This window comes from Doryrhamphus excisus, linkage group LG9, assembly GCF_037039965.1.
Source record: "Doryrhamphus excisus strain RoL-2023G ecotype Guam linkage group LG9, RoL_Dexc_Guam_v1.1, whole genome shotgun sequence".
NCBI lineage: Eukaryota > Metazoa > Chordata > Actinopteri > Syngnathiformes > Syngnathidae > Doryrhamphus > Doryrhamphus excisus.
In genome coordinates this window covers 17,933,646-17,958,503 of record NC_136365.1, presented here as the reverse complement: position 1 = coordinate 17,958,503, position 24,858 = coordinate 17,933,646, and the positions used below count along the sequence as shown (strand labels likewise).

General features: G+C 40.4%; 1 protein-coding gene across 3 annotated transcripts in view; it reads left to right on the top strand.

The window, feature by feature from the left end:
* Nucleotides 1-24,858, top strand: part of fam13a (family with sequence similarity 13 member A) — a 56,396-nt gene that overhangs the window by 7,155 nt on the left and 24,383 nt on the right. For all 3 annotated transcript variants that reach the window (XR_013628138.1, XM_058080756.2, XM_058080746.2), the window contains exons 5-11: nucleotides 1,070-1,217; nucleotides 4,063-4,122; nucleotides 7,127-7,350; nucleotides 15,935-15,976; nucleotides 21,006-21,047; nucleotides 21,138-21,320; nucleotides 23,273-23,462. Coding sequence is in view for 2 of the 3 variants with exons in the window: in XM_058080756.2 (XP_057936739.2) it covers nucleotides 1,070-1,217; nucleotides 4,063-4,122; nucleotides 7,127-7,350; nucleotides 15,935-15,976; nucleotides 21,006-21,047; nucleotides 21,138-21,320; nucleotides 23,273-23,462 (889 nt within the window). In the remaining variant the exon portion in view is untranslated. The remainder of the gene's footprint in view (nucleotides 1-1,069; nucleotides 1,218-4,062; nucleotides 4,123-7,126; nucleotides 7,351-15,934; nucleotides 15,977-21,005; nucleotides 21,048-21,137; nucleotides 21,321-23,272; nucleotides 23,463-24,858) is intronic.

Below are 24,858 nucleotides of genomic sequence, written 5' to 3'. Positions count from 1 at the left end.
CACCCTGGACTGGTGGCCAGCCAATCACAGGGCACATATAGACAAACAACCAACTCACATTCATACCTATGGACAATTTGGAGTCGCAAATTAACCTAGCATGTTTTTGGGAAAACACACGCATGCACGGGGAGAACATGCAAAGTCCACACAGAGATGGCCGAGGGTGGTGAAAGACAAAATAAGAAGCCAAAAACTTACCACTTCCACACAAATTGGGAGGAGAACTCATTCATTCATTCATTCATTTTCTACCGCTTATCTTCACAAGGGTTGCAGGGGTGCTGGAGCCTATCCCAGCAGTCTTCGGTCGAGAGCCGGGGTACACCCTGGACTGGTGGCCGGCCAATCACAGGGCACATATAGACAAACAACCATTCACACTCACATTCATACCTATGGACAATTTGGAGTCGCCAATTAACCTAGCATGTTTTTGGAATGTGGGAGGAAACCAGAGTCCCCGGAGAAAACCCAAGCATGCACGGGGAGGACATGCAAACTCCACAAAGAGGTGGCCGAGGGTGGAATTGAACCCTGGTTTTCCTAGCTGTGAGGTCTGTGCGCTAACCACTCGACCACCTTGCAGCCTGTGGTACAATATATATATTTTTAATAATCAAATATTTTTTCAACCATGATCAAAATAATACTGTAGTTATAAAATATTATAACTTTGTATAACATTAACACTGCTGAGTCCCCATTTGAGGTAGCCAACCATAATAATGCACAAAAATGACATAATGGGGAGTTATGTTATGTTAAAGTTTCAATACCAACCAGGATGATACACAATACCAGTGTGATCTCACCTGTGTGGGTCCATGCCATATAAATAAATGATGAAGTGTGCGGTTTCATGTGTCCTCGCTGGCCTATTTATTAGAATCCTACTCCGGCTACTACATGCTCCACTAATAAACTGTATAGGATAATCTTTCATTCCTTTCATACTGTTCTCTTTACATCTGCGATTAGGGTTACATAATTACATGCACCGTCAGGTTGCTCTGATCTATACTAAATTTTCCAAAGAAAACTCTTTTAATAAAAGTGTGCTTTACAGCGTGGCTGCAGGGTTGGACGCCGTGAACGATCAGAATATCTGCAACAAGATTCTGGTGCGGCTCATCCAGAACTACAGCAGCGTGTTTGAGACGGAGAAAAAAAAAGAAGAAGAGACGGAGGAACTGGCAGATGTCATCTTGGTCAAGGTGTGTATTATTATTTTTATTTTTTTAAACATGGAGTATGTTGACATGATGCTCCTCCAGCTCTCTCTGACCTGTGACGTCACTCTCCTGCCTATTTGCCCAGCAGGGCGGAAGCGAATGGAGAGCCGATTATATAACTTGCGGCTAAAATGGATGTACCACGTATTGATCACGCCGGCAGTAAACGTTGTCACAGGTGGCCTCTCGTTTCCACTTGAATGATTTGTGTCCGTCTCCATGCGCCATGTTTTTTATTTCGTATTGATCAGCATGTTTGGTCGATAGCACCAAACAGAACACAACATTCATTTTCTACGCTGCTCATCTTGAAGAACCCAGAGCTCACATTTGTAACTCTGATGGACTTTTCTCAGGGAAAATGGGTCTCTTAAGTCTAAAAAAAAAAACACACAAAAAAACAGGACTTCGTCATCCATGACGTCATACAAACGTCAGCAGCCCTTAGTCTAAATCAGGGGTGTTTAAAGAGTATATAACCTGTAACACAAAGCTGCTATACTGTAGCTCAGTGATTCCCAAAGTGTGGACCGCGGCCCCCTGGTGGGCTGTGGTGTTACTGCAGGTGGGCCATGAGAGGTCATTAAAATGATTCATTTTTGCAAATATTATTTTGAAAAATAGTTATTGCACAATTGAAAACAAATATTCATAGGCCCAAGTAATAATCTATTGACCTGTCACAATATTTTAGGAATATATTTTAACGTAGCTCTCTGGTCATCATGTTATGAAAAGTATGAGAATTAATTAGATTAAAAGTTTGGGCTTTCTTTATCCCCCTGCTTTCATTTCAATCCTGAATTTTTATAATAATAATAATAATAATTAATTATAATAATCATTCATTAATTTTCTACCGCTTATCCTCACGAGGGTTGCGTGGGGTGCTGGAGCCTATCCCAGCTGTCTTCAGGCAAGAGGCGGGGTACACCCTGGACTGGTGGCCAGCCAATCACAGGGCACATATAGACAAACAACCATTCACACTCACATTCATACCTATGGACAATTTGGAGTCTCCAATTAACCTAGCATGTTTTTGGAATGTGGGAGGAAACCGGAACCCCTGGAGAAAACCCACGCTCGTATGGCCGAGGGTGGAATTGAACCCTGGTCTCCTAGCTGTGAGGTCTGCGCGCTTATCACTCGACCGCCGTGCAGCCAAAAATACGATTCATTTTTGTAAATATTATTTTTTCAATTATTTTTTTGTAAAATATTTATTGCACGATTAAAAACAAATATTTATAGGCTTAAGTAATAATCTATTGAGCGTTATTGACCTGTCACAATATTTCAGGAACCTTATACAGTTTATGATTAGAACGTAGCTCTCTGGTCATCATGCCAGTCTTGGATGCAGTTATGAAAAGTATCAGAATTAATTAGATTAAAAGTTTGGGCTTCCTTTATCCCCCTGCTTTAAATTAATCCTGAATCTTTATAATAGTAATAATAATAATAATAATAATAATTTTGTCTATGTGCTGTTTATAGGACAAAAGTTGGATGCGGACATTTTTTAGATTTTCAAGTTTTGGAACCCCTGCTGTAGCTTCTAATATATGTGTATAGTCACCTACATTGGATTGGTTTTAGCATCTTTCATGTAGAAAATGTGGCAATGACCTTAAGTTTTTCTGCATTTTTTGAAGGACAACCAAGAAGAAAAGTGTGACAATAACCATAGACCTGCCTTACAAAACACCCACTGTAAAGTTTAGGGTGTTAAGCAGAATCACCACATAATTTTGTACACACCTGAGTGCTACTTTTTTTGTTGAAAAAAGGATGCAGTATAGGTTAGTCATTCTACAGTAGGTTAGCGATTTTTTTTTAAATACTTGTGGTATTTGCAAAACCTCACGTGAATTTCCACTTTAGGAAAGACATCCTTCACAACAAAGTCTCGATTGGTGATTGATGGCAGCGCCTTGAAACGTGACTTTGGCTGTCATCTTTGGACGGGGGGGTGCTTGACCTCTCATGTGGTCGCCCAGGAGTGGCTCTGTTGCTGTTTTTAGCGTCATCAAACACTGTGTCTAATATCACACCATGCATGAAAAGGGAGCTTTAGATACTGCCGGGACTGATGTGTATCAATAGAATAGTTTGTATTTTTCTTTTTTTTTTACAGTTTGACAGCCACGTGACAATACCTTGACCTTTTAGGAAGCCCCTCAGTCCGAATGAGATCACCTTGCCTACAAACAGGCACACATACTCAAAAACGCCAACACGTCTGGCAAGGCTGTCTCCACCACGACAGCAGCACACGTGATGTTTTGTGTTAACATTTTAGGATTTTTAATTTACATCATTTCATATGGCAAATATTTATCCAGTTTGGTTAGAGTCAGACCTTCTGGAACAAATGAATGATGCTATCCAAGGTTCCACTGTATCAGTCATTTTTTGCCATGGTACACGGTCTGGACATTACCGGGTGTGTGCGCCCTTCAAATTCTGCCTTTTTCTTTGTTTTAACACCAAGCATGTGACGCGTGCGGCGTGATTAGCGTGACGCAGGTCTGTGTTGAAAAACCTGTTTTGTTTTGTTTTTTCTCTCCAAAGCTTAGAAAGCCGTGTGTGTGTGTGTGTGTGTGTGTGTGTGTGTGTGTGTGTGTGTGTGTGTGTGTGTGTGTGGCTTTCTGCGAGCTTTACCAATGTTATCAGCTGACTGTGCCGGGGGAAGGTTCTTCTCACGCCGACACACAGTATGCAAACATTTCAATTGAATTGAATTCAATATCTTATTAAATGCACTTATGCTTCTTGTACATTTTCATCCCATCCCCCCGCCCCCTTTTTCCCCCCCCTCAAGGTTTTCACAAAGGCAGAATCACAAAACCTAACCACGAGTACACGACCCAGGAAAAGGAAGGTAATGTACATTAAACTCACTTGTCATTCTAAGGGTTTGCCGCCATCACGTGTCGTCTTATCTCGGGGATAATAAACCATCTCTCAGACATAAGCCAATGGTCACATGATTAACAGGAGCAGGAAGCCGCAACTGTTGCCAGCACTTGAAATGAAGCACTAGGAAAAACCTTAATTAACTGTACAATGAATGTTTATAGTCATTATGACAATCTTAACTGTTTTACAAGCGTAAAAAGAAATTAACCTCTGTCTAGATACATATATATATATAAATAAAGTCAACTAAATAAAGATTGCGCACTTTATAATGCTACACATACAAATGCGATTGCGCACTTTATAATGCTACACATACAAATTCTTTTGTCTGATTACTTACACAAAATGAACATAGTTTGGACACTGATCAATTATTTACAGCTAGTTTTTCTGTTATATGGTGTGTGTGTATATATATATATATATATATATATATATATATATACACACCATATAACAGAAAACAGAAAAACTAGCTGTAAATAATTGATCAGTTATATATAATATGTTATTTATATATATATATAACATATATATATATAGTATTGTACATATATATACTGATCAATTATTTACAGCTAGCTTTCGTATATATATATATATATATATATATAACAGAAAAACTAGCTGTGAATAATTGATCGGTATATATATGTATAATACTATATATATAAACAGAAAAGCTAGCTGTAAATAATTGATCAGTGTCCAAACTATGTTAATTTTGTGTAAGTAATCGGACAAAAGCATTTGTATGTGTAGCAGTATAAAGTGTGCATAATTTATTTAGTTGACTTTATTTGTTAGCCAATTAAAACTGTAACTCGTTCAACAGTCATTTGACTTATTAATATTGCTGAGTCTGTTATTTGACTACCAAAGAAGGTACTCAATCTTTGTCACTTGCTCCCTCAACCATCTTGAACTAGAAATCAGTAAACAGAAGACAGAATAAACCAAATTACTTGACTATTTATGTTTCGATAGTGAACTTGGGATAGGACCTTTGGAAATTAATACCTGTTTGGATAAACACAACAATCCGTAATGTTTTAAAGACCATGGCAAAAGTGCTTAAACTGGTATGCCTACTGGTGAAAGCTGCAAATGAATCCAAGAAATTCCTCTTGTAAAACCCCGCCATGATTCAAGATACGGTCACGATATCACAACATTCTATTCAATCACAATACTCATTAACTTATTGCTACCCCATAAATCTGTCTCACACTCAAGGCCAAACATGCCTGAAAGGTCTTTTAAGGTAATTAAAAAAAAAAAAAGAGATTAGTGATATGAAATCCACTCACGAGACTGAACCACACCTTGAGTTGTCATCAAGCTGACATACTGTCCATGTAAGGAACTGCCGTTTCCTTGAACAACCGTTGTGTGCTATTGTTTTTTGTAGTGGTGCCAAGTCAGGTGGACTTGGATATTTGTCATACAGCTAGAAAACAATAGAACTTTTGGGTGTACACTCTTTGAGAGCACTGACAAGCACATTTATGGGAAAAATTAGTTGAAAAACATGGCTGCCATCAATGACATATTCTTATTCATTCATTCATTTTCTACTGCTTATCCTCACGAGGGTTGCGGGGGGTGCTGGAACCTATCCCAGCTGTCTTCGGGTGAGAGGCGGGGTACACCCTGGACTGGTCACAGCCAATCATATAGGGCACATATAGACAAACAACCATTCACACTCACATTCATACCTATGGACAATTTGGAGTCGCTAATTAACCTAGCATGTTTTTGGAATGTGGGAGGAAACCGGAGTACCCGGAGAAAACCCACGCATGCACAAGGAGAACATGCAAACTCCACACAGAGATGGCCGAGGGTGGAATTGAACTCGAGTCTCCTAGCTGTGAGGTCTGCGCGCTAACCACACGACCGCCGTGCAGCCCATCTCCTGGACTGAGCGACTAATTAAGCATTGGCCAGAGCTTTAATGTATATTTAGTTATTTAAGAAAGGATATACACATCTGATCATAATTTTAAGATAAGATGAAAAATTTAAAGAATTTACTTTTACGGTTCTTGAGGAGGTTCTAAAATTAGCCTCAAAATTCCAAAACGTTTTGAGTAAGCAATTTATTGCAAAAAGCATTATCGTTAAATATACTGTTCATCAGCTGGTCAAACCTTTGAAGACCATTGCTTAGTACCTGGGACGTATTTGATTATTTGATTATTGGCAATAAATTGTAGCGGGTTGTGTTCAAGGCCATCATGTTTTTTGTCACGCTGAAGAAAATAGAACATAAGCACCGTAAACCAGGAAAATAAGCAGATTTTCTCATTCGTTTCCTTTTGAAAGAGCAACTCAATACTTAAACCCGGGAGGATTCAAATCAGGTCAAGCTTGAAGAATCAGCAGTGCCAATTATTGGCGAGATTGGCCCATTAGCTCCATGGGCAGCTAAAACAGCCTAAATGGATGCGGCGTCGATTACTTTTGAGAACAAGCCATTTAGCGATCGCCTGAAATGGAAATGTCCAACTGATAATTGGCTTAAAAGGAAAGAAAGCAGCCTTTTAACTCAAAAGCACTGAGCATTTACACTTCCGTCAATACTCGTGACATCAGGATCATTTGATCCGCGCCTCCATCAGTTTGGCACCCAGTTGCTCTTGTCCCCGGCTGACAATGCAGAAGGGTCGCAAAGTGCTCGTGGTGAGATTACGCTTCTTCGCCTACAACACGGTGGGCGGGACGCGCCATCTCTACCCGCTCCACGTCGGCATGGTAAGACAAACACGGTGTCGCCTTTTAGCGTTTCAACATTTTGGCCGCCTTTTTATTTCATGGTCGCCTGCCGCTTGTGAATGCATGTTTTATTGCATCCTGAGCAAAGGTTGCATTGCACGGTATCAGCTGAACGAGTGCACAAATGTCAACAGTGTACTCGCCGTCTCGCATTTCTTTTCATCGCATTTCTGTGCCAACAGGTGAGGAAAGCGACGACAAGTAACTGCGTGTCCCCCCAGCCCACCTCCCCGGCGGGCCTGCCGCCTCGAGGTGTAAGGCCTCCGCCCGTACACACGGTGTTGCCTCCGGCATCAGAGGTCATGGAGAAGGCTGCCCCGCCTCAGAGAGACACCCCGATGCCTGCCTGTTGCCACGGCGACTTGGATGTCAGGCCCTTCTCCGTTGGCAGGGAACCTCTCGGAAGGTGGGCCAGATGGTATAGCATTATGCTGTGAAATTGCGTGTTTTACATCATGTTCTCAGTCGGAAAAATAAGTACATTACATTTAAACTGGATTATCAGGACTACTATATGCAGGCGCTCAACTGGTCTGACCCACAATGCAACTCAAAATGAAAATAAATCTGTTTTAAAAACAAATAATATATAATAATACACATTTGTTTGAAAGTTGTTGACTTTCTAGTAATGAAAATGGTGGCGTTTGGTCATCCATCATCATTTTCTATACTCACAAGGCTAATTACAAAATAATAATTAATTTTTTTAGCATTTTTGGATACTTTTTTTGTAAATTTTTTCTACTGTAGAATAATGCTGTTTCGGATAGCTGTGGATTGTTCTGAACTCCTGTTTACATGATAGTTAGTGTTAGCAGGTATTGATTTTCTGAACTCCTGAGTCTGTGCTGGTTAGTGTTGAATAACGCTGCTTGAGTGGGAGTTGTTGAAGGTTCTGAACTCCTGTTTCCAGAATAATGTAAACAATGTAATTAATGTAATCACAGTTCCTGAGGTACTGTACCAAAGTGTTATGTAGTATATAGCAAAAGGGTTAGTTCTGATTTTTTGACCACTGTAGTACATCACCGATGACTTACCCCCCAATTGGTCCATGTGATGAGTGGTTTATTGTTGGGTTACTTAAGTAAAGAGCAATGGCAAGTAACCAAAAAAAAGAAAATATCCACTGCGGTGATTCCGTAATCAGGAAAAAGCCAGAAAGAAACAAACAAAACTACGTTTCTCATTACCGAAATCCGACCAGGACTGGACTGACTGGTCCAAGTGTGTTGTAAATCACCGTTGATAGACTACACTGATGAGGATGTCATACAACTTCATGTCAAAAAATCTGAATTTACCATCGCTCACATCATATTACCAATTCTTTGCGACCTAAACCAGAACTTGAGACCGCAAAGTCTGACACAACCGTAAGTATTGTGCTCAATTTAGCCTTTGTTGCTTCAAGATACAGTAAACCTCGGATATATCGGATTCAATTGTTCCCACTGGTTTTGTCCGATATAAGCGAAATCCGTTATTTGCGTATACCGGAAAATGTCCGTTTTACGCATATGTCGGATTTATATCCGGTATATGCGTAAATCAGATTTTATCCGTTATAAAAAGGCACTTCCTTGACTATTTTTCCAATGTACCTGGACTGGGCAATGAAAAGAGACGTAAGGTAAAGAGAATTTAACTTTATTGGACTCTGAGCATAACAAATTGTTAATTAAGCTAGGCCCTGTTACGCCCGTCAGGCCTACGTTATTTCCAATAGTGAGGTTAAGATCTCATTCACTGCTGTGCTAGTATTATTGACGTCACTCACTTTTATATTTGTCCTAAATCTGGAGCCAGGAGAAAGACACGATGCGGCCATCCGATATATGCGAGGGAAATTGGAACGGGACTGGAGATTTTGTCCGAAATAGGCGAAATCCGATATATGCAATGAATTTTGATTGTAAATGCATTACAGAAAAATTGGTTCTTTCTTATCTGTCCGTTGTGAGCGAATTTCCGATATATCCGAGTCCGATATATCCGAGGTTTACTGTACAATTAACAATTAATCAACAATATATCACTGTATCTGGACATTACCACCACAGTTTGTGGAAGTTATATATCCCAGGCTGAATGGAGAGGGCAAAAGGTGCGTGTCTGACAGCAATCAAGGATCTAAAATCCCGACGCCTCATGGCATTGAGCCTTTGGCATGCACACAAGCCTATTATAAGCATCTGAAACTGGGCAGGCTGGGTGTCAAGTGTCCTTGGGGCCTCCTGGAATAGCAGGACTGCAGCTGGGTGTCTGTTGTTCGGACCGCCTCCTCAGCAGCTTGGAACGGGAATTACCATGTCTACTGGGTGGAATGGGAGGCACAGGTGTTGAGCGCATATGGAGAACACACCCTTGTTGTGCAACACACATTAAGTGTCCGCCATGTGGTGACATCATTAAAAACCTGGGCAGGAACCTTTGACCCCTGCAGCATCCTTCTTCAATCATTCAAAATCATTAGAGACTCATTGAACATTGAGCTCAGCACGGTGCTGACAACAAACATGTCCGCTCCATGTCTGATTTTTGACCTTAGGTAAATCACAAAAGAAATGGGGTCAGATATTACCCAGCATCACCTGTGAATGGCAACACAGCATGAGTTGCAGCGCTCTTTCTCTTTGCTTCCTCTTCTCCAGCGCCTCTATATCGGAACACACCATCGCCTCTCAATGACACCGAATTGCCAAAAGTCGAACTTCTTAAATATCATACTGTATATTTAAAGGGCCTTTTTCCTACAATTACGCTTCTGCTTAGATGGTGCTAACTTTCTAACATGTTCAAAACATAATATCACGGCCTCTTCCTGCTCAGGAACAATACATACAAATGGTTTGAACTAGGACGGGAATTGGACAAGGATGAGAGGTGAAACATCTTCAAGAAACTCAAAATGGAACTCTTTTCTGATTAAGTCAACAGGTTCTGAACAGGTAGATCACCCCTCTGCCAGGGTCAATAGATCAAACTTGGCATGAAATGATACCTGCAAGTCTTCATTGTGGGTGGAATTTCCCCTGTGTAACACAAAGTACGCTGAGAGTGGTGAGACGCTGGTACGCTTTTATCTTTATATAGCGTGCTCCTCTCCAGCAAATGCAAAGATGCTCAAGCTGTGTGTGTCAGATGGACGGCATGTTAACTTCCTGCTCAAGCTTGGCCAAGTTGCCCATAAACATGTCATACTCCTCGTGGTGGAGTAGCAAGCAAATAGCACGGGCGCAAGGTGCATTCAGGGACATGGGGTCATAACACAATTTTCCCTTTTTGGGAAAATGGCTCCAAAAGTCCACCAGTTGACAATCACTACTCTATGTATGCTAGGAGTACTGCAGTTTAAGGTTGTACTGCAATGTCAAAGATTCTATATATGACAGGACTGCCATTTAAAGGACCTCCTGCACAAACACTAGTCAAAGTATGCGCTAGTGACAAAGATCCTCTATATCACTGATTCCCAAATGTTGGTTGGTGACCCAAAAACTTGCATTTTATCTGTGCTATTTGGATGCCAGGTGCGTGCCATGTTTATGAGTTGACTTTGTATTTATTTTGCTTGAGTGGAAGTGGATGGAAATCGAGTGCAGCTGCAGATATCTGCTGGAGAAGAGGGTCAGTCCCTTTTTTTATATATGAGATACATCCATTTTCTATGCCGCTTATCCTCACTAGGGTCACAGGGGGTATGTTGGAGCCTATCCCAGCTGACAGCTGGCGGTTAAATATAAGATATGTGAGAAATTTGGCTGCACGGTGATCGAGTGGTTCATGCGCAGGCCATACTGCTAGGAGACCCGAGTTCGATTCCACCCTCGGCCATCTCTGTGTGGAGTTTGCATGTTCTCCCCGTGCATGCGTGGGTTTTCTCCGGGTACCCACATTCCAAAAACATGCTAGGTTAATTGGCGACTCCAAATTGTCCATAGGTATGAATGTGAGTGTGAATGGTTGTTTGTCTATATGTGCCCTGTGATTGGCTGCCGACCAATGCAGGGTGTACCCCGCTTCTTGCTCGAAGACAGCTAGGATAGGTTCCAGCACCCCTGCGACCCTCGCCAGGATAAGCAGTAGAAAATGAATGAATATGATAAATTAATAAATAAAAGTAGATAAATGTCCGCTATTTGGGTCACCACTGGTCATTGGTGAGTCCAACAGTCAAACCAGTTGAAAACCACTGCTCTACTATACGGCACGAATGCTCTGCTGTCTTTAGCGACGTGATTGTTGAACTTGTTTTAAAATTGCATTTTTGAACCTATTCTGACATCATTCCCGTCCCGCATTTGGTCCATGGCCTGCCAGTTGACTCACCCTGATCCAGCTGCTTGTTGCTAAGAAAAAAATCTAGAGTAAAAGAAATGGAGCAAAGCAATACAGGAATGTGTGATGCTCAAGCTGTAAATTGAGAGGTGACATGTCCTCTACTATGCTGACCTGTACCGCCACTTTAAATCACATTTTAGTAGCATGTCAGCACCCGATATGTTAGTGTTACGTAAAAGTTTACGTGAAGTTGTTAGCGGTGCTCTCTCACCAGTATTACCTCACTTCACTATAAAACAAGCCATAGTTAACATAATGTTATATTTATTCCTCATTATTTTATTCATCCTAGGCTGAACGTCTATAATCCGGTGCACCAGATTGCCTCTCACATACGCAAAAAGTTACAAAACAAGCTTTTGGTCACAGAGTCAGCACTGCAGTAAATCTTCTGGTAGACCCTCACATTCTCCCTGTCATATCATTTTTCGGTGCGGGGTGTACAGTATAGCAGGGGACCCTGGTAATGTGCGTCAGCAGCCTGCGATGGTATTTACCAACAGTCACAAATGATTGATGGTTTACCATATTTTGTCATGCAGCAGCTACTGAGAGAATGAGGTGTCTATTAAGGGCGAGGTGTTTATTAAGGTGGAGAGAGGTATAGTATAGAGGTGGTTCTTGGGTTACGTACGAGTTCAGTTCCTAGACTGTCATGTAAGTCGAGGTGTGGTCTAAGGCGGATCTGATAGCTAAGTGACTTACACTGTACACATGAGCGACATACATATAAGATTCAATGGGAACAGTAATAAAAAAACAAAATCCATTTCCATGTTTCGTTTTTTTTTCCCAAAAAATTATTGAATAAATGGCTGCACGGCGACAGAGTGGTTAGTGTCCAGGCCTCACAGCGAGGAGACCCTAGTTCAATTCCACCCTTGACCATCTCTGTGTAACGTTTGCATGTTCTCCTTGTGCATACGTGGGTTTTCTCCGGGTACTCTGGTTTCCTCCCACATTCCAAAAACATGCATGTTAGCTTAATTGGTGACTCCAAATTGTCCATAGGTGAAAATTGGTTGTTTGTCTCTGCCCTCTGATAGGCTGGCGACTAGTCCGGGGTGTACTCCGCCTGTCGCCCCAAGACAGCTGGGATAGGCTCTATCATACTCTAGTGAGAATAAGCGACATAGAAAATAATGGATGGATGATTTATGGATAGCGGAGTTACGAATTATTGATTATTATACCTTTACAATTTCATGTAGAAAAATGTTAACATTCATTTCAGGTGTGACATTTTTGAAGCGGTCAAAGCGTGTTTGCTTCCATTCTTACAAATTTCCCCACTGAGGGACGAATAAAGGCATATCTTAATCTTAATCTACTCTTATAGTAGTCGTTTCCTTTTAAGTATGTGCTACTTTGTATGAAATCCCTAGCAAATTCACGCTAATTTTCTGTGAGTGCGTTTCTTTAATATTTATATTCACCATCACACCTTCTTGTCAGCTCGCTCTCACTTTCCATAGGGACGTGTTAGCTTAGCCTGTCTGCACATACACTATATGGCATACTGGGGAACTCCCATCAATATGTGTTTTTTTTTTATTCTTATCATTATAATGTTTAATTGCCCTTCAGTCTAGGAAATACCTCTAACTTGGATTCAACTTACTCCATTTAAGTTCCAGAAACTCACAGTAAAATCCAACATCATTAACATTTCTTATCTCCTCGTTTTATCAAATAAATGCCACCACGGTCTCACCTCCACCTGAAATATGACACGGGCCGCGTGAGCCAACATAGCAGCAGCGTGTGAACTTGTTGCACTCTCGGCATCGCAGCGGAGGCTTGATGCATGCTGGCTTTTGTGTGCGGTTGCCATGGCTGGCTGGCTCTTGCGTGATGTAACCCGTGCGTTTCTTAGAAGCGATTCGGAACGAGGTGAGAGTGAGGAACGTCGCGGTATGGTGTGAGGCTCAGCGATGGTGGCATGGTGGCATCACTGGCAAAAAGCTGTCAGGGGAGACGCACCGGCTGTCATCCCGTCTATCTGACTGCACAAAGATGAAGGCGACTTTTACGACACACTTCTTAGTTAATTGTACTTTAAATAAACAAATATACAGTCAATTTCAGCTTAAAATACCAACAAATTCAAATCATGTCTGTTTACAATCGAAAAATCGCACAAAGCACATTCGTAGATGTCTTTTCTCGAACCACATTAGAACGTCAGAATGTGATACGGTAGAAGTGAAAGCATGCTCATTTCCCAACACCTACTAGTTTGGCAAATAAGCAAATCCAGCATTCGTGCATTTCTTTTTAGTTAAGAATCCCTTAACAAACCTAATTGACTTTTTGTGGTAAAACTTATTTACAATTTACAGTGTTGCAACACACTCTGTTTGCGTCGGTTAGCGTGTTTTTTGGTTTACGTTGAAAATGTACACCATCATTTTGCCTCTGTTTGCGTGCATTCTTCACTTAGCATACAATATAGCATTGTCTTGTGTTGTTAATGCATGCTTGCCTCCATCTGTGTTCTTAATAGATATCAATATATGTGGAATATGGCATAAGGAATACGGAATAAGTTTTTTTTTGGCAACCACACACAACTAAAAACAACCAATTAGCTAAAAATGTCATCCAATACTTCTCTACAAGAGAGGAGAAATATGATCTCAGGGAAGAAGTACATTTAAAAAACTTCTATGCTAGGACTACGTTAAAAAGCCATAGCATTTCAGTATGTGGAATCAAACTATGGAATGGATTGAGTAAGGACCTCAAACAATGCACAACGATGAGCCAATTCAAGAAACAATACAAGCAGTTGATGTTTGCTAAATACAAGGATGAAGAGTCTTGAACCAGTCATGATGTGCTATATATATCACTATATTGACACTTACTATGGTACACATTATGTCATTGGATGCTGATATCACCTTGTACTTTGGTACGTGACAAAAAATTAAAAATTCAATTAAATTAAAAAAAAAAAAAACTTAAAACTATATTAGGAAAGCAGGAAGTGAACAAATGTAACAGTTACTGATTGTAAAAGTACCAGATGGAGGGGTAGGATTTAATAAGCTTTGCTTCTTCCTACTCCTTTTGGACATGTGGAACTGTGAAGTGATTATGGGATGCACTCAATTGGAATCTGATGCATGTTCAAATGAAATAAAACCATTAACATTACCATATACATCGATACATTTTTTCGGTGCTGATACCAATACCAATTTTTTGAAGTCAAGGACGTTGATAACAGATATTTATGTTTATATGCAGTAAAAGTAAAGATTTTGAGTACCACACAAACCCACGACATGTCAACTGGAACAACTTGGATGGACTGGCTTCTTACTGGTAGTTTTCCATTCAGTCTGTAAGCATTGGTTTGTTTCACAAAGCTTGTTGTTATCCCTACAGTAAGGTAGTGGGTAAGCTGGATTTCCGCCTTTTGCAATGCAACACACGCACACGCTAATATTTAATACGCTTGGCAGACTGTAAAAACACCAGTGCGGAACACGAGAGCGTCAGAACATTGAAAACAATGTGGACCTTTCTGGGAATGTGCTGCAGTGAAAGCATGTGTCTCTTCTGCTTTGTGTCGTTCCTGAAGATGTTTGAAGTTCAGTGAACTTTGGCCCATTTTGCACCCTGTCCGACTGGAAACCTAAATCCTTTGTTTTCAACTTTTTACATGCAGCCTGAGCGTCCGGGGTGGCTTCACCTCCTCCCCTGGACCCCCCCTGCTCCTTAACAGGAAGACGCATGGCGGCATGTCACGTACGACTCAACGTAACACCCCCCTCCCCAGAAAACAATCTTTCTTTTGACTCACATGACATTGGAGATTTAACATGTTGAGTTGCCAAAAGGCTGATTCTAGCTTAGAAACTGCACTTTTTCTGTTCTCAATTAAACAGGAAACAGAAGCAACACAACTGAAATGAGTTTTTAATGTGTAAATTTATTTAATAAAAGCAGAGACCAAAAACAGACATTTGATCTTGAAAGGCAAGTTATAGTAACAATAAAACGGACAACAGGTAGTATGTTAATGCAACATATAGCCCGAACAACCTACAGTCATCTACTATATTCATCGCCTTGGCACCTAACTGGGCATGGAGACTTGGCAGCCAAATATGTTGTACTGACAATGAATGTAAAAATCTATAATTATGAGGACATCAATTAAGTAAAAATGAATCAAAAACCTTAAAATGGGGAAAAAAATACACAATATAAAATAAATATATAATTGAAATTATATGAATATTGAAAAAAGTACATACAATATACAACATCCATTGTTTTTATTGCAGTTCCATTCAGTGTTATTCTGTTATTAAGGTAGCAAAATAGTGCTCAAGTATGATCAGGAACACAATCTGAGGGATTATGACATTTCCTCCTGCCAGCGCCAGGATACGAAAATATTAGGCAACGCTAACATTGTTTGCTTGGTGCATAGCCGCTCAAATGGTTGCATAATTCAACTATGCTGCAGCTGCAGGCCTGCATCCAGTCAGCAGAGCAGGCTGCGGAAGGTCACCATAATGAAGTCACTCATGTTCCATATATACACTCGCAAAAAATAATTTAAAAAAAGACAACAGTGCCAAGGCTTAGGACAAAGCTAACTGTTTTGTTTCATTTTTTTTTAGCTCTCAAGACGAGGAGAGACCGATATCGCCTTTCTACATAAGGTAGGCCTTCTCTTGCTCTCTCTCTACAATATGTTGCTATGATGCTTTGTCATCACCACCACCAGTAGAAGCAATGGTGGCATGCACACTCGACAGGAAAAAAAAGCATCATGACGTACAGCTTTCCCACCAATAACCGTTTCACACGTATGTCAGCAACATCACGACCTCAAGCTGACCCTCTCACTCCAGCTTGTTATCATACAAAATATTGCTATTGAACACATTACACAGTCATAAGCACATCAGTCTATAGCACCACTAGTTTCTATCCATTTCTGTCCACATCAGCTTGTTCAGTCAATATTTGAGTGTCTCATTTGCTGATATTACTCTGCAGCTGATATGGGCCCCGGGAGAGGGGGGACTGTTTTGTGTGTGTACAGTCACACTTTTTATTGCTTTACCCTCGAAAGAACCTAATAGTACATATACAGGCGCTTAAAGCGGTCAGCTTAGTGTTTAAAAAGTAGGTTAATTACTTCAACTTAAGACAGGAGGATGTCTGCGCTTGTTAATGCCCTCCATGATGATACTACTGACAAGCTATTGCGGGTGTACTTATAGGTGGCCTAAAATACTGTAAAATATAATAATTTATGTAACAGTATAGCGGGCACTTGAAACTTGAACGCAATCTGTTCCAATCTGTTGCCTTCATTTTGTTTAGTTTTTCAATTGGTTATCATGAATGTTCGCTACGAATTGTGAAAATAATGGACGCACGCATCATAATTCCTATTTTTTGACATGCCAATCATAACACTCACACACTTATTAAACACATTTAAATTGTAAAATGTCTATACCAATGTCAGGAGACACTGGTGAACCTCACCTGTCATGATGAAAAGGTTAAAATTAATATCCATTCATTCATTCATTTTCTACCGCTTATCCTCACTAGGGTCGCGGGTATGCTGGAGCCTATCCCAGGAGCGAGAGGCGGGGTATACCCCGGACTGTTCGCCAGCCAATCACAGACAAAAACAACATTCATTCATTCATTTTCTACCGCTTATCCTCACAAGGGTCGCGGGGGTGCTGGAGCCTATCCCAGCTGTCTTCGGGCGAGAGGCGGGGTACACCCTGGACTGGTGGCCAGCCAATCACAGGGCACATATAGACAAACAACCATTCACACTCACATTCATACCTATGGACAATTTGGATTCGCTAATTAACCTAGCATGTTTTTGGAATGTTGAAGGAAACCGGAGTACCCGGAGAAAATCCACGCATGCACGGGGAGAACATGCAGACTCCACACAGAGATGGCCGATGGTGGAATTTAACTCTGGTCTCCTAGTTGTGTGGCCTGTGCGCTAACCACTCGATCGCCGTGCAGCCTGTTAAAACTAATAATAAAATAAATATTATTATCAGCTGCATTATTGTCGGCTGCACGGCGGTGACTCGGAGGCTCCCGAGTTCAATCCCACCCTCGGCCATCTCTGAGGGTCTCTCTCTCCCCCTTCATGCGTGGGTTTTCTCCGGGTACTCCGGTTTCCTCCCACATTCCAAAAACATGCTAGGTTAATTAGCGACTCCAAATTGTCCATAGGTATGAATGTGAGTGTGAATGGTTGTTTGTCTATATTTGCCCTGTGATTGGCTGGCCACCAGTCCAGGGTGTACGCCAGCAACCTCGCGACCCTTGTGAGGATAAGCTGTAGAAAATGAATGAATGAATGAATTATTATCTGTCCATTTTAACTGTATTATAAATATAATTTTGGAAACCCGGAGAAACCCATACAAGCATGGGGAGAACATTCAAACTCCATACAGAGATGCCCAAATGGAGAATCGAACCCAAGTTTTTCCGATCCCCTGACTGTGTAACCATCTCGCTAACCACTTGGTCACTGACCCTGACACCATTTATGAACTAATAAATGCAACAAAATATTAATTATTTTCATATTCATTTTTAGAATATCTCTGAATGAGACAACTCCACCACCTACTTTGCTACAAACAGTACATAACAAAGCCCACTACCCCGTTAACTCCGGTCACTGGGGGTCCTGGCTAATGTCCGATTGTAATGTAACATGGGATTAACATAGCGGATGGCCTGAGTACACCCGGTACCAGTCTGACCAAACAACCATAATTCAACTTCCCTTTAGGCCTGATTGGATACATTGAAAGAAAGTCTTGAGTTTCATTAAACATGAATAAACTTGTGTGTTATTTATTAATGGCTATGACGCATGATGCGCTCTTGCTTATATTTTAGTGCCATTGAAAGAATCTTGCCTCATTTTCAGCAGTCAGTCAAAGGTTAAGTCAACACGAGTTAGCCATTAACCTGTTTTTGTTGCTTTAACCTGCGGCAGTAAATGTCAGGTATATTTTTAGCTTGTATTCCTTCCCCTGGTGCTCCCATTAGTCTCTCTATGATAAATGTAATAATAATAATAAATGTTTTTGTCCCTGCTTGATACAGTTGCCACCGTCACAGTGTGTTATCACTCCACATTTAATCATTGTCCGTCATCAGCAGTGTACCAAGCTATTGCTATGACTGTAAACACGAGTGTTTATGGAAGATTTGCGCAGGTGACACGCGTTCATATAGGTCAGTGCCTCACAGTTTTTACTACGCCACACATCCTTTTGGAAAACGCTTCATTTCCCGCATCACCTGGAAGTCAATGTAATACAGATATCATCAAAGTTAATAATCATAAGACGAATGGTCAATGTTTTTCAACCAATCTTGTTCGAATTTGACATGACATCACATACGAGCTTGTCGGCCCCCTAAAGGCATGTGGCGATTCGGCGAAACACCCCAAAGTTAAAGTGGATATTTTGTATATAGCTAATTGGACTGTGTGAGATTAGTCAGTCAAATGGGGTTTAATAACAGCGCCAACATGCTTATGAATATTACGGGATCTTAGCATCATTTAAAATAATAACAATAATAATAATAAATAATACATTTTATTTGTATAGCGCTTTTCAAAATACAGTAAAGTCTCATTATATTGATATTCTCGGGAGTCGGAAAAAATACCGATATAACCGGACTATCCATATATCCGATCCTGCGCCGAACTGCATTAAAAGTGGGCAATAATGCACTTAAATCAATCTTTGCTTAAGGATTTCAATACCAAAAAAGAACTCACTGTTTTTCATATGTACATGCTGGCGTTCGTTGGTTCTTCTGTTGCAGGCATGTGTTTGGCCAGCTATGTGGGGCGGGTTGAGCATGACCTGTGAACCAGGAAGTGCGGGAATCGGTGTGTGTGCTGCGCTCTGGTGGTGGAAGTGTGAAAAATAAAGTTGACTGGAAGCAGCCGTTCGCCGTGTTCTTTTTTGGTATTGAAATCCTTAAGCAAAGATTGATTTAAGCTGCTTTTGTATCGATATAAGCAGACCAAATTGGCTGGCGGGAGATGAAAAGGGCATCGTAGTAACCGGATTATCATAATAACCGGGTATCGTACTAACGGAACTAATTATATCATAAAAGACTAGAAATTTGCCGGGAAATGAAAATAGTATCGTAATAAGTAGTAATTCGTTATAACCGATATCGATATAACGAGACTTCACTGTACTCAAAAGACACTTCACAGAAAAATGGAGTTGAATAAAAACAAGTAAACAGTGTAAAAGATACGTTAATATACAACATTCATTCGTTTATATACAGTTAAAACATGAGTAAAAGCGGGGCGGGGCACAGTAGTCAGATATAAAAAGTTAGACAGGTGGGTTTTTTAGTTGGGAAGGTCGAAGGCAAGCACGGAGTGAATGGGGCAAAGAGTCCCAGAGGGTGGGGGCAGCGATGGAGAAGGCTCTGTCACCCCAGGTTCGGAGCTTGGTCTTACAGGAGGAGTGCCAGGAGGTTGGAGTCTGAAGAGCGAAGGGGGCGCGGGGGATTGTGTGGATGGAGGAGGTCTGTGAGATATGGGGGAGGGGGTCAGATCGTGGAGGGCTTTTCTTTTTCTTTCTTTCTTTTCTTTTCTTAATTTATTTCAGACATATGAAATAAATTAATTATTACACCGGAAATATGTATGTATAAATACATATGTATCTATTTATACATATGTATATAGATATTCATATACACATACATGCACACATACAACACCTCATTACTACACATGTCTGAAAAGGAGCAGGAAGAAGCAAAGCTTATTAAATCCTACCCCTTCTCCACGCCATAGCAGTTACCAATTCAATATGTGATTTTTTTTTTTTCACACATATAATCACAGAATCTTACATAAGACAAAACAAAAGAAGAGTGGGAACATCGGACACCCCAACAAAACCCCAGGACATTGCTGAAGCACACCACCAACCCCGCCAGTCAACCCACCTGGCCCCGCACACCCCGCTGCCCTCCAATAAGAAGCCATTTTGGCTGGACCCACAATTATGTGTGATCCCTGGGCGGGCCTACATTTGGATGGATTGTTTGTTCTGTTATCCAGCAGACCTCTTCCTAGGTTGTAGGTTATGAGAAGAACTTTGAAGTGAATGCGTTGGGGGACGGGAAGCCAGTGGATGTTTTTAAGGACCGGGGTATTGTGTTCACAGGAGCGGGTAGAGGTGAGGAGGCGGGCAGCGGAGTTCTGAATATATTGTAGTTTGTTGAGGGTTTTGGAAGGTGTACCGTAGAGGATACTGTTGCAGTAGTCAATTCTGGTTGTGATGAATGCATGGATCAGGGATTCAGCGGCAGAGAATGTGAGTGATGGACGGAGTCGGGCTATGTTCTTAAGATGGAAAAAAAAAATCAAAAATCAGTTGCGAAAATGTCATGTTAGGGTAAAAGGGTGTGTACAAGATGTCATGCTGTACTAAACCAAACAAAGGAAAGTACAAATAGTCGTAAATGTTAGTGAATGGAGCTGCCAACATCACCCGGAGGCTCAACGAGGCCCTGAGTTCTGTTAGGTTAGGTTAGTTGACATTGCTCAGTGACCTTTTGTAACCGTTGAACTCTGTGTCGCATTAACTCACCTTCTTTCCCCCCCTGACTGTCCTTTTTCAGTCCCCACTGCTCACCTGTGCTTCGCTCACCTGAAGTAGTAGAGTAAGTTGTGTCCTTAGCTGTATGAGCATACTCATTTTTCATCTCAATTAAAAGCATGATGATATGATATTTTTCACATCTTGTGTTTAGCATCCTGGACAGGACCATACGTTCGACGGTGGAGCAGCATCTCTTCGACGACCACCACGCATCAGAGGGCGGCCAGTCGAACCCGAGGCGGATGTCTCCGAGGTCTGCACTGACTGCCAGACAGCGGCGGCATCATCGCAGAGAGCAGCAAGAAGACGGCTCGAGTCACAGAGAAAGAAGCAGGTATATTGTCAAGATGATTGTATCATTATCTCAATAGGCACTTGAAACAAAAATGACCATAAATGTGTTTTTTACGAGCGACGACACATATAAACCACTTTGACATTGCTAAAAGCACCAATAAAAGCATATAACGCATCATTTTGACTATACCAGACAATGTTAATGAACACTTACACACATAACAGATGTGATAGCTGCTGAATGCTCTCACCCTTAACCCTTAGATGCATGAGTGACTGGACCCGACACTCTTCCATAAGTGGGTCAAAAATGACCCATACTAGAATCAATGCGTTTTTATGCCAATTTTGCCATTTTGGTTAAGAATAATTACTTGAATTATATTTAGGAGTTGATAAGAATCAAAGGTTCCTGTTGGATTCCATAGAAAATGCATGCAGGTCATTTTTGACCCACTTATGGAAGGTTGGGGTAGTAACACAAAAACAAAAAATTCTTAAAATTTTGAAAAAGTAAGTTAAAAGTGTGAATATCATGATATCAAAAACATGTTTTTTAGGAATACATGGAAAATGAAATGATAAAACATTTTCATTATGAAGATATTTCAAGAAAACAACCTGACCGGGTCATTTTTGACCCACTTATGGAAGGTTGGGTTAGTAACACAAAAACAAAAAAATCTTAAAATGTATAAATGGTAAGTTAAAAATCTGAATGGCATGATATCAAAAACATGTTTTTTTTAGGAATACCTGGAATATTAAATGATAAAAAAAATTCATTACGAAGATATTTCAAGAAAACAACCTGACCAGGTCATTTTTGACCCACTTATGGAAGGTTGGGGTAGTAACACAAAAACAAAAAATTCTTAAAATGTATAAAAGTTAAGTTAAAAATGTGAATATCATGATATCAAAAACATGTTTTTTTAGGAATACTTAGAATATGAAATGATTTTAAAAAATTCATTACAAAGATATTTCAAGAAAACAACCTGACCAGGTCATTTTTGACCCACTTATGGAAGGTTGGGGTAGTAACACAAAAACAAAAAATTCTTAAAATTTTTCAAAGGTAAGTTAAAAGTGTGAATATCATGATATCAAAAACATGTTTTTTTAGGAATACCTGGAATATGAAATGATAAAAAATTTTCATTACGTAGATATTTCAAGAAAACAACCTGACCAGGTCATTTTTGACCCACTTATGGAAGGTTGGGGTAGTAACACAAAAACAAAAAAATCTTAAAATATATAAAAGGTAAGTTAAAATTGTGAATGGCATGATATCAAAAACATGTTTTTTGAGGAATACCTGGAATATGAAATGATAAAAAAATTTAATTACGAAGATATTTCAAGAAAACAACCTGACCGGGTCATTTTTGACCCACTTATGGAAGGTTGGGGTAGTAACACAAAAACAAACAAATCTTAAAATGTTTAAAAGGTAAGTTAAAAATGTGAATGGCATATCAAAAACATGTTTTTTTAGGAATACCTGGAAAATGAAATGATAAAAAATTTAATTTCAAAGATATTTCAAGAAAACAACCTGACCGGGTCATTTTTGACCCACTTATGCATCTAAGGCTTAAAATGAGGCCAACCTTGAGTTTTCTGTAAGAAACGTCAATGTGTCAATTCGTGAATGATGTCAATCAATGACCTCGGTGGAGCACTCCACGGTCAACAAGCTCTGGTGGGAAGTGAAAGCATTTCTGGTGAATTCATCCTTATCCACTGGGACGCAGTGAAGTCACAAGCAGTGAGAAGCTAATCCTTGTTGACGGACACCTGGTGGAGTCTGATTAGACGATTGACTACGTCAACCAAAGACTGCGCAAAATGTCAATACACACACGTGGACAGTAAATAGAATTAGGAGGCAATGGCAAACAGCATCAAGGCTGCCGGAGGAGCTACTGTATAAGTAAAAGTCTTCTGTTGCACTTCCATCCTTTTCTCCTCTCCTCACAGAGCTGACACCAACAAGGAGAACATCCCATCATCAGGAGGCGGTAGGAGAAGTGCGGGGGTGGACTCCGTTGGCGGCGGCGTGGGCATAGACTCGCAGCTCGGCCATAGCTCTCCGGTGGTGCAGGCGCCAAAAGCCAGGAAGTGGAAGCACAACCCCACGCTGGTGCATCTCAACCAGGACGCCCACAAAGTGAGTCTTCCTGCTTTTTTGCCTTTGGCTGCTGTGTATTCTTATAGGCTATGTTTAAACTCTACGCGGTCACATGTAGTTACTTGGACAATTTTTTTTTTTTTTATGTATCATTTTCTTAGTGGGCCGCTCGGTGTACTAGTGGTTAGCATGTTGGCCACACAGTCAGGAGATCTGGAAGATCTGTGTTCGAATCTCTGTTGGAGTTAGCGTGTTCTCCTTGTGCATGCATGTTTTTTTTTCTCCCACATTCCAAAAAATATATGTTTGGTTCATTGGAGTCTCTAAATTATCCATAGGTATGAATGTGAGTGTGAATGGTTGTTTGTCTATATATGATTGACTGGCGACCAGTCCAGGGTGAACCCCGCCTCCCACTCAAAGTCAGCTGTGATAAGCCCTAATGTGACCCTAATGAGGATTATGCAGCATAGAAAATGGATGGATGGGTTTTCTAAGTGGGGTGAAAATGACCCTGGATTCTTGACAAAGTAAATATAGGCTATTGTTAACTTTTCATGATGGCAGTGAAACTCGCTAATTGCTAATTCATGTTAATTAACTCAATTTGAAGTGTTCCTTTTTAACTAATTAGTAAATGTTCTATTTATTCCTGTGTATTGCTACCATTGCCAGCTTATTTAATATGACAATTTACAGTACTTGCATGCAGTCCATTTAGGCTTGGAAAATGGATGTTTGTGATTTTTTAATTTTTTTTTAATGTTTGTGATTTTTAAAAAAAACACAAAACAAAATTTGCACCAATAGTTTGACATTTGTAATTTATTATTTATATTCTTTTTTATTTTATTTATCAGAAGCTTATTTAGTCATTGCCTCTACTGTTTTATTGAAAAAATGCTTATTCCTTTAAAAATCATCCATCCAACCATCCGTTTTCTATGCCACTTATCCTCACTCAGGTCACTGGTATGCTGGAGCCTATCCCAGCTGTCTTTAGGCGGTGCTGACTGAGTGTGGCCATAATACAGTAGAACCTTGGTTAGCGTCATTAACCCATTATAGAAGGTCCGACTTTAAATGAAGCGGATGCTAACCGAATAAATTTTTTCGACAATGTAAAAACACGGTTTTATACTTTAACAATTACAGTTTTACCTCCATCCATCCATCTATTTTCTATGCCACTTCTCCTTATTAGGGTCATGGTGGTATGCTGGAGCCTATCCCAGCTGACTTTGTGGCAAAAGGCATGGTACACCCTGGCCTAACAATACTGAAAATGGCAATGAAAAACGTGAAAAACAACCTGGTTGCTATTTTGACAGGACATTTTGTGCTAAAAAATATATTAAGAAGACAATTGGTCATATTGTACGCTAACCAGCTAATGGAGGACGTTACAAGCTTTGAGGTTATTGATAGGCTGCGT